General features: G+C 46.2%; 1 protein-coding gene across 4 annotated transcripts in view; it reads left to right on the forward strand.

Moving 5' to 3' along the window:
* Positions 1-3157: 3157 nt before the first annotated feature.
* CRK (CRK proto-oncogene, adaptor protein) overlaps positions 3158-15029 on the forward strand; it is a 62954-nt gene continuing 51082 nt past the window's right edge. For 2 of the 4 annotated variants that reach the window (XM_073879326.1, XM_025851302.2), the window contains exons 1-2: positions 3158-3537; positions 13815-14180. In XM_073879326.1, coding sequence (XP_073735427.1) covers positions 3297-3537; positions 13815-14180 — 607 coding nt within the window. In that variant the 5' untranslated portion in view covers positions 3158-3296. Of the gene's footprint in view, positions 3538-6387; positions 7196-13814; positions 14351-15029 lie in introns of those variants that run through there. The other 2 variants (XM_025851301.2, XM_073879325.1) reach the window with 2 other exon arrangements.

The raw sequence follows: 15029 nt of genomic DNA on the forward strand, positions 1-15029 counted from the left end.
GAGCAAAACCCACCAAATCGTTGCTTTTATGGAGCTTATGGTCTAGAGGAGAAGAGAGGAAAATAAACAAAGCAGAGAAGGGGGAGAGGGAGAGGTGGGTGTGCAGTTTACAGTTCCCAAGGCGCTGGCCAGGGAAGGTTTCCTTGAGGGGGCCACGTGGGCAGAGACGTGAAGGAGGTGGGGGAGTGACCATGGGAGCCCGCAGAGGCAACAGCAAGTGCCGAGTGTGGAGGCTTGTCAGAGGACGAGGAAGGAGAATCCGCGGAGCCAGAGAAGGGTGAGTTGGGTGGCGGGGAGAGGAGATGATATAGGCACACATACATCTTAACCTCCTTCAGATGCTCTTGACTTTCCCAGCTCCGAGAGGACAGAGGCGAGCAAGTTGACTCCTCTTGGATGCCTTCCTCCGAGGGCGTCTGTGTGAGCAGTATCCCTAAAGGACCGAGGCAGTGAGGGGTATATACCTCACAGCAAGGCACACAACCCACTCTCAGCAGTCCTACAGCATGTCACCACTTGGGAACATCTCACTGACTTTTCTGGGGCGGTCCGGCCTCCTGCCTTGGTTCCCAGCTCGCTCTCCTCCCCAAGACCCTCCTTGGAGTCCTCTCCTATTTCCCCACACAGCTTTCCCCTAATCTCTGCCTCTGCACAGTTTTTTTGTCTTGTTTTGTTTTAAAGTAGGCTCTATGTTGGGCGCCTGGGTGGCTCAGTCGGTTAAGCGTCTGCCTTCGGCTCAGGTTGTGATCCCGGGGTCCAGGGATCGAGCCCCGCATTGGGCTCCCTGCTCGGCGGGAAGCCTGCTTCCTCCTCTGCTGCTCCCCCTGCTTGTGCTCTCTCTCTGTCAAATAAATAAATAAAATCTTTTAAAAAATAATAAAAATAAAAAAATAAAGTAGACTCCATTTCCAGTATGGAGCCCAATGCGGGGCTTGAATTCACGACCCTGAGATCATCAAGACCTGAGCTGAGTTCAAGAGTCAGACACGGCTGACTGCTTCTCCGTCTCCCTCTGCCACTACCCCCCACTTCTGCTCTCTGGCTCTCTCTGGCTCTCTGTCAAACAAATAAATAAAATCTTTTTTTTTTTTTAAACGTCCCTTGGGTCTAGGTCTCCTCCTTGCCAATCTCCTTGCTTATTATCCAGCTTAGTTGTGATCTGTTTCCTTCCTCCCTCCCTCCCTTCTTTCCTCCCTTCCTTTCTTCCTCTTTTTCTTGCGCTTTTCTTCTTTTAAAGTATGTTTTCTGTCATCAGAATCCGCAAACAGTCTCTGGGTGAGGCCCTGCCTCAAAGCTCCGCCATCCTGGATGAGGGAAGAGCAGGCACTTCTGTTTCCCAGAGGGCCAGAATTCACACGGGGATGGCTTCTGCTGCTGACCTGTGGTAATACGCTGTGACCACGCCAGGGTCACAGTGAGTCACAGCAGGCAAGGTACCTTTGCTCCCCTTCCTTTCCCAGAGCAGGTTCAGGGGTGTGTGAAGTAGATCCGGAAGAGGTGTGTTATGCATGTAAGATCAAAACCCAGGACTGACTGATATATTTTTTTTCTTAATGTCTATTTCTGCCATCCTGCCCCAACCTTCTGTCCCCCTCCATGCCTATTCCAGAAGTCTGAGGATATAGCACAGTGACCATAGCTCTCTGCTCCTTCCAGGATTTGAATGCCAGTTCCCCACTCAGCAGCTGTGTGTCTCTGGACAAATAACTTAACCTCTCTGAGCTTCACCTGTAAAATGGGGATAGTTGTAAAATACCACCTATAAGGTTGTTAAGAGGATTAAATGAGATGATCCATATGAAGGCAGTTAGCGCTATGCCTGGCAGGTAGTAGTCCCTGAATAAATGTTAGCCGTTCTCATAAAACATCTATGTAGTGCCTCCTACACCAGATGCTTGGCCTTTGAGGAGCTCTAGCGTGGGACACAGACCTGTAAATGAAAGATTACAGTACAACAGGTAGGAACTGTCATGGAAATAATATGGACACAGTACTGTGGAGGCAGAGAGGGAGTGATGGTTGGTCAAAAAAGGGGAGACATTTGAGTTTGAGATCCGGAAAGGTATTCCAGAAGCGTATTCCAGAAAGAAGAAACACAGGGTTCCTGTAGAAGCAGCTAAGAGGAGACTGTGGTCCCATTTCATGCTGCGAGCTAAACTGGGAATTTTAACTTCTGGAGACTGTTAAAAGTTGTGCACAGGGTAGCAACAGACTTAGAGTTGTAATTTAGAAAGCACGCACGGCCAGATGCTTGTGACGCACTACAGAGCGCCAGTGAGCAAGCTGTTCACAGGAATACAGCTACAGGTATGCAATACAGAGACAGAGGTCACGGTAGGAGGGGGTTGAGGGTACCCGGGGCCACAACCAGGGTTTAGAAGAATCTGGACAAATGGCCCGAGAGACTCACTGGAGAGAGCTCCATACTTCTACCTGGCTTAGCACATTCGGCTCCCTCTTGAATGCTCTTCCCCCACTTGCCATTCAACATTCAGCTCAAGCCACCTGCTCTGGTAAGCCACTTCATACTGAACCCCTTTACAGACTGGATTGCGGGCCCTGCTCTGTGTTCCCAGAGCCCCTTCTTGGGTCCCTATCGTAGAGCTTGGCATCCCCTTGTCATTGTTTCCTGGTTCCTCCCACTGGTCTGTGAATTCTGTGAGGTCAGGGCCCAGCCTTGATCACCTTTGCACCCACAGGGCAAATGTGGTGTCAATAACTATTTGCTGAATGAATCAGTGCAAACAAAAAACTAGCCAGTCTACCCAGAAGCTGGAGGAACCGCCAGAAAAAGACTGACGTCTCCAGGAGCTCGGGCCCTGAGGCCACATCCATCTTTTGTCCTCCAGTTGGGTCTCGGAGTCGCTGCCTAGAAATCCTGGGCCTTCCAGGAATTTGAAGCCCGGTGCAGCAAAGTGGCCATCTGGCCAAAGGCGCAAATACAAACCTCGGCCGGCCATCTGCTGGCTGAGCCCCTACCCCCTGCCCCAGCCTTCGCCTCTCCATGCCCTGCAGTTCCGATCCCTGCCAGGCGGCGACGCACGTGAGAACGCGTGCGCAGTGCGCGCTCGAGCCGTCCTTTGCCCTTCTCCCAATGGCGGGTTGCGGTCCCCTTCCCGGCATCCTCGCGGGGGAAAGGTGCGCGTCATTTCCGGTGGGGAAGGCCCGCGGCCGCCGCCGCCATTTCGGGCACTGCTGTGAAGCTGAGACCGGAGCCGGTCCGCTGGGCGGCGGGCGCCGGGGCAGGAGGGGCGCGCGCGGCGGCGGCGGCCCAGCGTGTAGGCGCGGAGGCGGCCATGGCGGGCAACTTCGACTCGGAGGAGCGGAGTAGCTGGTACTGGGGGCGGTTGAGCCGGCAGGAGGCGGTGGCGCTGTTGCAGGGCCAGCGGCACGGGGTGTTTCTGGTGCGGGACTCGAGCACCAGCCCCGGGGACTATGTGCTCAGCGTCTCCGAGAACTCGCGCGTCTCCCACTACATCATCAACAGCAGCGGCCCGCGCCCGTCTGTGCCACCGTCGCCCGCCCAGCCTCCGCCCGGTGAGGACGGACGGGACGGGAGGCCCCGGGCGGGGTGAGGGCCGCGGAACTCCCCAGCCTGGCCGGCTGCTCTTCGAGAGCTGACCTCCACGAGGAACGTGGGCAGAGGGCTGGGGTGACCACGGCAGGGGGTAGCCTGGTGCCTGGGCTCGTTCCCACCACGAGCGGGTGTGTGGGGCGGGGGAGGAGGAGCCGCTGACCCAGGCCTCTGGGTGTGACTTGGGAGGACAGCCCAGGGGAAGGGGAACTGCTTCGGCCCCAGGGTGGGGCTAGCGCCCGGACCAGGCACAAGGGCAGGGCCGGGCAACGTGGGGACAAAGAGCTGAGGGGGATGTTGGCACTGCGGGGGCATCACTTGGCAGCGGTTCCCAGAATGAATTTGATAATCCTACAAGTGGCTTTTTAGGCGAAACGTTTCCTGTAGTGTTAGAGAGCCGGATTTGGTTTGGAGAGCTATTCTCCCCTGCTGGCCTTTGGTAGGAAGTCACCACATACTAGCCCGGAGGGATGGAGACACCCTCAGGAAACCGGTCAGCTTTTTCCTTTCTTGGGCATCTTTCCAAAATACTTTTACTGTCCTCTTCCCCCGCAGAGGACGAAGGTGGTGAGTTAAGTGCCTTGGGTTAGAAGTAAGCCCTCTGTGATCAGCCCGGAACAAGTTGATGTCCAGCTGACGGTGTCCAGGAGATCTTAACGTCCAGAGATCGTTTTCTACAGTTAGGGGGGTTCTAGTTTTCAAGGTATTCTGTGGAGGACAGATTCCCGCCGCCCCCCACCCCGGAAATAAGCCAATGGAAACAGTCCCTTCCTTGAAAGTGAATGGAACTTCCAATTTCATTGGACTTAAACATTGTCAGTGCTGTATGTCAGGGCCTCTTCTTGGTCAGTAAGTTAGGGCTGTGACCTAGGTCTTACCAAGGATCACTGAGTTGTGACTGTCTTCCTTATGCCTTCAGAGTTTGGAGAATGTTAAGATTTATGCACTTAGTACCTGAGATTTGTGAAGTACAGAGTAATTCCGAGGTGGTTAGCATCTTACCATCACCTGTGTAACAGCACCAAGAGTCTTAGTCTTTATGATTGTTCCCAAGTTGAAGCAGTTTTCTTCTGACCAGCTGAGGCTAGCTCCAGGCCAGTCTCTTACCCTTTTGCGATAGTCCTAATTTAGATTTATTCACTCTGGCCAGAACTGGGGAGATGGGATAGTCTCTTTGTTGCTAACACATACCAATTATTAAAAAAAAAAAAAAAAAAAAGAGTATGGGATCTTTAATCCTCAAATTATCCTAGGTCTTCTCAGTATGGTTGGTTTAATAGCATAACATGAGACAAGAATATCGATGTAACATAACTTTGCCCTAAACCAGATATATTCTACTTTTTACCACCTTCTTGGTATCTAGGGTTTTGCATTACAATGCAGTAATATGATGGCAAACAGTCACTGAAGCTCAATTTTTGACCTTTTTTTCCACCCCAGTTTTCAGCCTTTTGTGTATGCATTTTGTAAAATTTGGAGATGGCAGCAGTCAGGTTTGCTAGCTTGAGCTTTCTCCACACCTTGGTTTTAATGACTTTGTATCTCTACCTTGATATTGAGCTCCACCTTTTCTTAACAGATATGAGTTCAGATCCTTGGCCCAAAAGAGAAGGTGAAGATTGCCAAAGTTTGTGGATGGGGTGTGGAAAGTTCACGGGCATTGTGGTAATTCTTGTTTCTGGTAATGTGCCCAATTTTCCACATAGAGCAATTGATTGAGTTGTTGTCTTTATAATAAAGATTACTTAACCTTTGTTCTCCCCCTCCCCCATCAAGCTCTTTTTCTTTTGAAACTACACAGAGAAATTTCTTGAATTTTAGAAAAGCATGTAGAATATTAATAGCTAACATTTATTGACTGGTTATTCTATGCCAAGTACTTTGCTGAGTACTTTCGGTGCCTTATCTGATTTTCTGCCTATAACAATCTGGTGAGAAGTACTGTGATCTCTTTTTATTAAAACATTTTCTTTTTATAGGTGTGGAAACTGAGAGTCAGAGATTCAGTAACTTGCCCAAGGTCACAAAGCTGGTAAATGACTGAGCCAGATTTTGAACCTCGGAATTCTGACCAGAGAGCTGACACTCTTCCGCTGTACTTCTTTCTCTTTTCCTTTTGAGATCTGAACAGTGCACATAGAAGATTCAACACTTTTGTCTCTGTCATGGGGCCCTAGGTTCTGTGTAAAGATCAAAAGGAAAGGATGAAAAGAAAAAACTAGCTTTTTTTTTTTTTAAAGATTTTATTTATTTATTAGACAGAGAGAGACACAGCGAGAGCAGGAACACAAGCAGGGGGAGTGGGAGAGGGAGAAGCAGGTCTCCTGCTAAGCAGGGAGCCCGATGTGGGACTCGATCCCAGGACCCTGGGATCATGACCCGAGCCGAAGGGAGACGCTTAACAACTGAGCCACCCAGGCGCCCAAGAAGAAACTAGCTTTAGTATTTGGACAATACATGTCTGTTATCTAAAAGTCAGTGATGAGGCTTTTAAAATTATTTGGCAAATTGAACATGAAAAATGAACTTTTTGCTTAGGACTATATAGCATATTTTGTGGACATGATACGTGGGTAGAATTTGTATGGAATGGCTTAGATACAGTTTTTAGAGGAAGATGGATCAGGTATTTTTAACCTTTTCTAGCGAATCTTTTTTTTTTTTTTTTTTAAGATTTTATTTATTTATTTGACAGACACAGCGAGAGAGGGAACACAAGCACGGGGAGTGGGAGAGAGAGAGAGAAGCAGGCTCCCCGCAGAGCAGGGAGCCTGATGCGGGCCTCGATCCCAGGACCCTGGGATCATGACCTAAGCCGAAGGCAGACGCTTAACGACTGAGCCACCCAGGCGCCCCTCTGGTGACTCTATTTTTAACTTAGATGTTCAGCTTCCACAGGCTGCCATAGTCTGGGAGCACCCTGGTTGTGCCTGAGGGCAGTAAGGCAGGGCTTGGTCACGTCTACTGGCCATACCCTGTCAGGTTGGACTTCAAGGTAGACCTCTTGGGAAGGCTTTGCAATCACTGATTTCACATGTTTCTTCGAACAATGAGGTATTACTAGACCTTGGCCAGTAGACAATTGATAAAACTGAACAAGTGAGACCTGGGAGAGTAGTTCTAAGTCCGAGCTCTGGAGCTTGTGTTTGAATCATCCTTCCTGGCCACTTACTACTTATATAACTTTGGGCATGTTCTTTAACTTGCCTCTGCCTCAGTTTCCCCATCTATAAAAGAGAGGAAATAGTAATACTGACCTCCTAGGGTTGTTGTGAAGATTAAATGAGTTTTAGTGTATTAAATGCTTAGGAATGGGGCTAGCATACAGTAAGTACTTAATAAGCATTAGCTATATTAGTTTTATGAACATAACTATGAGGTTGGGAGAGCAGGAGTTGAAGCAAAATGGAAAACTGTTCTCAGCATTGAGAGGCTCACAGGCAGGCATGGGGTGGGTTGGTGAGCCCTGGTAAGATGGCATGTGTAAGGGAGTAAGTGCGGGAATGGAGGGTGATGGAGTGCGTCAAGAAGTGCGAAAGGACCTTGGACCTGAGACATGGAAATACGATGGTACCTGTTGTTACCTGCTTAACCCAGAGCCTTCTACCCATTGTTCTGGTGGGTGAGGGAATCATAAAAGCTTGCCTCATTTGGGGGCGGGGAGGGGCAGAAGTTAGGGTGGTTCTTGTTTGCGCTGCCTCTTCAAAGTGGTGCTGGACCAAGCCACTCTCTAGAGACCTTGTGGGACTGTTTGTTATCTACTGCTGCCTTTTTGTACCTCCGCCATCTGTGTTTCATTTGTTTACCTCATCTTTGCAGTTTTCAAACCTGGTCTTCATGTTTTACTAATCAGTTACAAAGTACCCCTCCATCCAGTGGTTCTGGAGAAGTTCTTCAGTGAGTTACTTACAGGTTTACAACCAAAAAAAGGATGCCATGGTAAAAGGAAGTAGGTTTATTTATTGCTGGACTTCTCAGCCTTTTACTATGCTCATGTGAAATTATGACCCTCCCAAGAGAGGTAGGTATTTGACCACAAGACATTTTGAGAAGTGTCTTGAGATTCTGTAGAATCTTCTCTGGGAAAGAGTACAGTGGACTTTGGATTTGGAGATTAATCGAAAATTTCTAAAGGAATTGAGATGTTTGGGCAGGGTATTAAGCTGAACTTGCTTTTTATTAAGCACCTGTAAGGTACCAGCTGCTTTTAGGAACTTTATTACATAGGTGTTTGGCTCCATGAGAAGTTAAATAACAATTTGTATAGCTAGTAAATGGCAGAACCAGAGTTCATTAAACCCAGTCATCCTGAATCTGCATAGTACCATGCTGATACCTACCATTTTTAGAAAGTTCTATTTGCTTAGGAGGCCAGATATTTGATACTTCTTTAGGAGACCTTCTCAGATGGAAGTCAGCAGCCTTTTTAGCCCTTTGTATTGGACAGGTGGTGGGGTGTGTTTAAGCAGTTTCTATAAATACCATAGGCAGAAGAGGAGGAAAGGAGTGGGAATTAAGGAAAGAGGAAGGGAAAACGGAAGTGCTTTGAGATCAAGGAGAGGCTGATGATGGAGCTGCTGAAGTGGTACCCGTGCCAGAAGTGACCTGGCCTGTTTTAGCCCAACGAGCTCTTAGGTGTTTTTTGGTTTTTGTTTTTTTTAAGATTTTATTTGTTTATTTGACAGAGACACAACGAGAAAGGGAACACAAGCAGGGGGAGTGGGAAAGGGAGAAGCAGGCTTCCCGCTGAGCAGGGAGCCCCACGCAGGGCTCGATCCCAGGACCCCGGGATCATGACCCGAGCTGAAGGCAGATGCCCACTGACTGAGCCACCCAGGCGCCCCTCTTAGGTGTTCTTCATAAAACCTTCAGGGAATGGTGTTGTAAAAATTGATCTAACCCGAGGGCTAAAATGCTTAGAAGTAATGAGTTGAGCATATACAGAAACCAAAAGAATATGTGACTGCTTGCATTGATTTTGATTTCTGAATGTGTTTGTTCATAACTGCATGTTCAGAATACCAGCACAGGTTTATGTAGAACAAGTCAGTGAGGTTTTCCAAGTCCCAGCAGTGAGAACCCAGTCATTGGTTCTTTTCTCTAGACTGACTGACTATATCTCCTTCCTTTCCCGCCCTTCTGTTTCCTGCTCTTGGCTCTTTGTGGTTGGAAGGAGATGAAGTAGGGAAAAGGAGCTGGAACACATAGCTATGATGAGGTTTGGGCTTACCTGAGACTTAGGTTCTTTTCTCCTCCCTTCCCTTCTGGAGTTTGGGTCAGTGAAGCTTGATGGTCCATATATTTGACTGCTTTAGCAGTACACAAAAACAGGCACTCCTCTGGTGGAATTATTATAGTGTCGATAGAATAGAAAAACATTTATAGGTAAAGAATATCAGCGGGGTGCCTGGCTGACTCAGTGGGTAGAGCATACAACTCTTGATCTTGGGGTTGTGAGTTCGAGTCCCACGTTGGGTGTAGAGATTACTTAATTTTTTTTTTTTTTTAAGAATATCAAAGATTTTCCTCGGTGTTCTGCTTGTATTTCTGCGACTGCTGGGATTGCCAAGCCAAGCCAAAAAAAAGAAATCATTGTGGGTCCAGTTCACACCATGCAGCATTTGAGCAGGAAATGAATTGAACCAACTTCCTACCTTTATATGTATGGCAGAGGAGCTGTCATTTTTTCTTTTCATAATTTTCAGGGTGATCTTTCTAAGGATCTTCGCCTTGTGATCTTGTTCTTCTAAACTGTCTCCTCCCCCCACCCCACCCCCAAAAAACAAACACAAAACACATTTTATTTGAGCTTAGTACAGTAATGGAGGAACCATAACAATGGATGACAGGGAGTGGTTACCTTCCTTTTTAGAGTAAAAAGAGTGCCTTGGAAATGTTCAGGGATGGTCAGAGCTGTTCCTTCATGCTGATTCTGTTGTATCTAAGAATACAATTTGTTGTTGCTACCTTTTTTTGTAAGAATACATCTCCATTTGAAAGTGAAAGCCAGCGGGGAAATAATGTCTTCCTAAGACCTACTGCTTTGTTCCTTGCTCACCAGCCACACTGTGTATGCCTTTATATCCCCAGCTCTGCTATGAACTTCTTAAAACTGGGAACAGACTTTCATTTAACTTCTTTCCCTCACTTCAGAATTTTGTTCATTAAGAATAATATCTAACATTTACTGAGTACCGTCTGCCAACCACTGTCCCCAAAAGGCAAGTAGTGAAAACCATTTTGGCTATTGCACCTTGGCATGTAGTTGGGTAAATTCTAGCAAGGGACCTTTCCTCCCTAGATGTCATTAGGACCATTTTCCAAGCCATTTTGTACTCTCCTGGTGTGAGGGTCATCACACACTGCCTTGTGACCAGGCAGTGCTAAGTAGGTCTCTTTGGAGCTCACATTGACCCAGTCCTTAGCATAGTTCAGCAGGCCTAAAGGATCACTGAATTAACCTGGTGGTAATAGGCAGAATGACCGTGTATCTCATTGCCTGCCCGACTTGAACAGGAACAATCCCCCTTCAGTGATCGTTTGAGTGAAGAGAAACTCCAGAATATAGAACCACCATGCTCTGACATATTCATAACCAAAATTCTCTCTCCAGTTCAGCACTTGGAACTACTGGGGTTGTGTCCTGCAGGTACCTGATGAGTGTTTGCTGTAGATATGTAGTCCTGGGTCTGGGCATCTGTTTCAGCATTTTGAGTTGGAGAGCCAGCCTGCATTACTGAGTGTGGGCTATTAACTTGTTTTAGCTTACAGCCGTGAGTTCCACAGATGGACTTTTGCAATATAAAAAATGTGCAACTGTCCTTTACCTTGTGTCTTGGTGTCTCGTCATGCATTCATTTGTGTGAAAAGAGAAGGCACTCATTAGTACTGATTCTGTATTGAGGACTTCTGGTTAACTTCCAAAGTTTATCTTTTCACTTCTCCCCACCGATGAATTTTAAATGTACTTTTTCTGGTCATTCTGGAAGAAGTAATTTTTTTTTTTAAGATTTTATCCATTCATAAAAAAAACAGATTTTATCCATTCAACTGTCAGAGAAAGAGAGAGAGAACAATTAGGGATAGTGGCAGGCAGAGGGAGAGGGAGAAGCAGGCTCCCCGCTGAGAAGGGAGCCCGATTTGGGACTCGATCCCAGGACCCTAGGACCATGACCTGAGCTGAAGGCAGATGCTTAACAGACTGAGCCACCCAGGTGTCCTGGAAGAAGTGATTTCTAACACTGAACAAAATAATTGGGTCTCATTTCTTTTAGAGTGCAAATTAGACATCTGTGCTACCACAATAATCCTATTTCACCACATTAATCACTGGCTTTTAAATATTATTTATTTGAGAGAGAGAGCAAGCAGGGTGGGAAGCAGAGAAAGAGGGGGAGAATCTCAAGCTGACTCTCCACTGAGCTCGGAGCCCGACATGGGGCTCAGTCCCACAACCCTGAGATCATGACCTGAGCCAAAACCAAGAGTTGGACGCTTAACTGACTGAGCCACCAGGTGCCCCTGTCACTGTGCCTTTTAGATGGTGGGCCATTGTTGCTGGAGCGAAGAGCATAAATTGACCATTTTCCCTTAACAGAGGACTTGAACAGGTAACCTTCCCAAAAGAAGCACAAATAGTAAACTTGGAAAACAAAGATATTTGAAGAGAGATCTCATTTCTCGGGGCACCTGGGTGGCTCAGTCGTTAAGCGTCTGCCTTCGGCTCAGGTCATGATCCCCAGGGTCCTGGGATCGAGCCTTGCATCAGGCTCCCTGCTTGGCGGGAAGCCTGCCTCTCCCTCTCCCACTTATCCTGCTTGTGTTCTCTCTTTGGCTGTCTCTCTCTGTCAAATAAATAAATAAAATCTTTAAAAAAAAGAGAGACATCATTTCTCATTAAATTGTCAGTGAGGGGCGCCTGGGTGGCTCAGATGGTTAAGCGTCTGCCTTTGGCTCAGGACATGATCCCAGGGTTCTGGGATCAAGTCCCTCAACAGGCTCCCTGCTCAGCGGGGAGCCTGCATCTTCCTCTCCTCCCTGCTTGTGCTCTCTGTCGCTATCTCTGTCTCTCTCAAATGCATATATAAAATCTTAAAAATAAATAGTCAATGATATTTATTTAGATTGTATGTATGTATTAGCACGAGCAGGGGGAGAGGGAGAGGGAGAGGGAGAAGCAGACTCCCCGCTGAGCAGGGAGCCTAGTGCAGGGCTGGATCCCAGGACCCTGGGATCATGAACTGAGTGAGCCACCCAGGTGCCCCAAATTGTCGATTTTTTAAAGATTTTATTTGTCAGAGTGAGCACAAGCATAGGGAGCAGCAGGCAGAAGGAGAAGCAGGTTCCCCACTGAGCAGGGAGCCCGATGTGGGACTTGATCCCAGGATCCTGGGATCATGACCTGAGCTGAAGGCAGACGCTTAACCAACTGAGCCACCCAGATGTCCCTTGCAGTGATTTTTTAAATGCTGTTTGGCAAGGATATGGGGGAAGTGGGAACTCATAAACCAGTGGTGGGAGTGTAAAATTGTACAGACTTTGGAGGGCAATTTGGCAATGTAAACCTTAATGTTCTTACCCTTTGATCCAGCAGTTGCCTTTCAAGGAATTTATCCTAATGAAATCAGAGAAGCTCGTTAATAAGAACAAAAATGCTCATAATAGCATTTTCACTAGTGAAAAGTTAGGAATACTTTATAGTTATTAAAAGTTGGTTCTTGAAGAGATGAGAAATTTTTTATTATATAAAATAAAATCTTTTTATTTCATAGTAAAAAAAGGCAAGATATAGAACTTTTAGTAACCTAACTATAAAACGCTTGTATATATTTATGACATACTTGTATACACACGTACACATATATATATTAAAATTTGGGAGGTTATAACTCAATGCTGAGTTGTGGGTTAAGACTGATCAAAAAAACAAGCTCTGCAAAAACCAGTTTTCTATAGAGATCTTTATTACTTTATCAGGAAACCAAAAGGTAAAAAAAATCCAATAAAGATGATTTGATATTTTGGTGCTTAGCAGAGTTAAAGGGTGTATTCCTCACTAGAAACTTTTTCATTTGAACTGATATATGTTAATTTATTATTCTTCAGTTCTAGAATCTCGGGATAGAGAGGGAATACGTTCTGAAGTATGCCCTGTGTGTCTAGGGCCATACACATCTTTGCATCATGTAAATTTTTAAAAATTCCTAATGTCTTTTCTCTTGGACCCTAGTGTGTCATCAGAGGTTGAGAATTTTATTTTTCTTTTTATTCATTTTTTTAAGGTTTTAAGTAATTTCTACGCCCAACGGGGCTGGAACTCACAATCCCGAGATCAAGAGTTGCATGCTCTGCCAACTGAGCCAGCCAGGTGCTCCCAGAGGTTGAGAATTTTAACACTTTATTTTTTCAAGCATCCTTATCTACCTTTTTTCATGACCTGAGGGAACAATATGGTTTACATGTTTTATTTCAGTGAAGACCTTAGGAATTGATTGTTAAGCAGTTAGCTTCTTGGTTTGTCTTTTTCATCTCCTTGGTTCTTTTGCCTAATTAAGGTTTTTTGCTTGTTTTGGTGGCTGTCAGAAATGAAATTGAGAACAGCAATCATAGATTTAAAAAGATAGTCTTGGGTGCCTGGCTGGCTTTGTTGGTAGAGCATGGGACTCTTGATCTCAGGGCTGTGAGTTCAAGCCCCACATTGGGCCTAGAGCTCACTTAAAAGAAACAAAACCTTTTTCTTCTTAGGAATTGTATATTCTAGATGTGAAGAGAAGGAATGTATGAGCCTGGTGTAGATAGATAGCAAGTTCTTCCCACCTCTTGGAAAAGCTGCTGGGACCTATGAAAAAGGAGAGCTTGCTACATTTCCTGAGGTTGAAAAGAAGATTGCAACAAAACCTTGAACCTTAATGCTACTCTGTAAATGCAGTAGCACAGAACATTTTGGGAGAATGAACAAAAAGTCTCCATGTTGCTTTGTCTTTGATCCAAGTATGAAAGCATGCCCTGATTGGCCTGGTCTCTTGTTCCGTCTCTGCTGCAGGTGTGATGGGCATCTTCCTAGGGTATGTTTTAACTACAGAGTATGTTTTCAGTTTACCGTAGAAGAGGGGTTATCTTCTCTAGAATTTTCTTCTGATTAAGTGTTGACTAAATGTGTTTGGGAAATGCTTAAAATCTGCATTTCATTTTCTTTGTAATACATTTTTAAATAATAGCCTGCTCTGTTTTTTTCCAGGGGTGAGCCCCTCCAGACTCCGAATAGGAGATCAAGAGTTTGATTCATTGCCTGCTTTACTGGAATTCTACAAAATACATTATTTGGACACTACAACGTTGATAGAACCAGTTTCCAGATCCAGGCAGGGTAGTGGAGTGATTCTCAGGCAGGAGGAGGCAGAGTATGTGCGAGCCCTCTTTGACTTTAATGGGAATGATGAAGAAGATCTTCCCTTTAAGAAAGGAGACATCCTGAGAATCCGGGATAAGCCTGAAGAGCAGTGGTGGAATGCGGAGGACAGCGAAGGCAGGAGGGGGATGATTCCAGTCCCTTACGTCGAGAAGTATAGACCCGCCTCCGCCTCAGTATCGGCTCTGATTGGAGGTAACCAGGAGGGTTCCCAGCCACAGCCACTGGGTGGGCCGGAGCCCGGGCCCTATGCCCACCCCAGCGTCAACACTCCGCTCCCTAACCTCCAGAATGGGCCCATTTATGCCAGGGTAATCCAGAAGCGAGTCCCTAATGCCTACGACAAGACAGCCTTGGCTTTGGAGGTACATAATGTGCAAAATGTAGAAAGCAGAGATCTGCTACAGGGTCTCCCTTTCAGACCTCTTAGAGCTTTGTAGGAATGCTGAATACAAACACCAGCGTTGTGATGTTGTAGATGTCGAAGCATTAAGTACTGATTTTGGCATTTAATGTTAGGTTTTCTCTTTTTTGTAGAAAACCTATGTTGGAATGAGTAAGCTTAAAATTGTATAACTGAATGTTCTGATTGATCTACTAAACATACTTTGACTTCTTTAATAACACCACCTGAATTCACAGGAATTAACCTAAAATATTTTTTTCTCATCTACATTCTATTCTGATTCTTTCTTTCTGCTTCTCATTGTCTAAAATAAGGTGGGCTCTGTCAAAGCACTTAAATGGAATTTTCCCATAAAAACAAAATGTTTTTACTTTAGGGGGCATGGGGTTTCTTTTTTTTTTTCCTTAAGTTTTTTTCTTTTTTTTTTTTTTTTTTGACAGAGAGAGACACAGTGAGAGAGGAAACACAGGCAGGGGGAGTGGGAAAGGGAGAAGCAGGCTTCCTGCTGGGCAGGGAGCCCGATGTGGGACTCGATCCCAGGACCCTGGGACCATGACCTGAGCCGAAGGCAGACGCTTAACGACTGAGCCACCCAGGCGCCCGGGGGCATGGGGTTTCTTACAACAGACTGCTTGTGT

Source organism: Callorhinus ursinus, unplaced genomic scaffold (genome assembly GCF_003265705.2).
Source record: "Callorhinus ursinus isolate GAN/ISIS: 27379988/994484 unplaced genomic scaffold, GSC_fseal_2.0 scaffold34, whole genome shotgun sequence".
In the NCBI taxonomy this organism is placed as follows: Eukaryota; Metazoa; Chordata; class Mammalia; order Carnivora; family Otariidae; genus Callorhinus; species Callorhinus ursinus.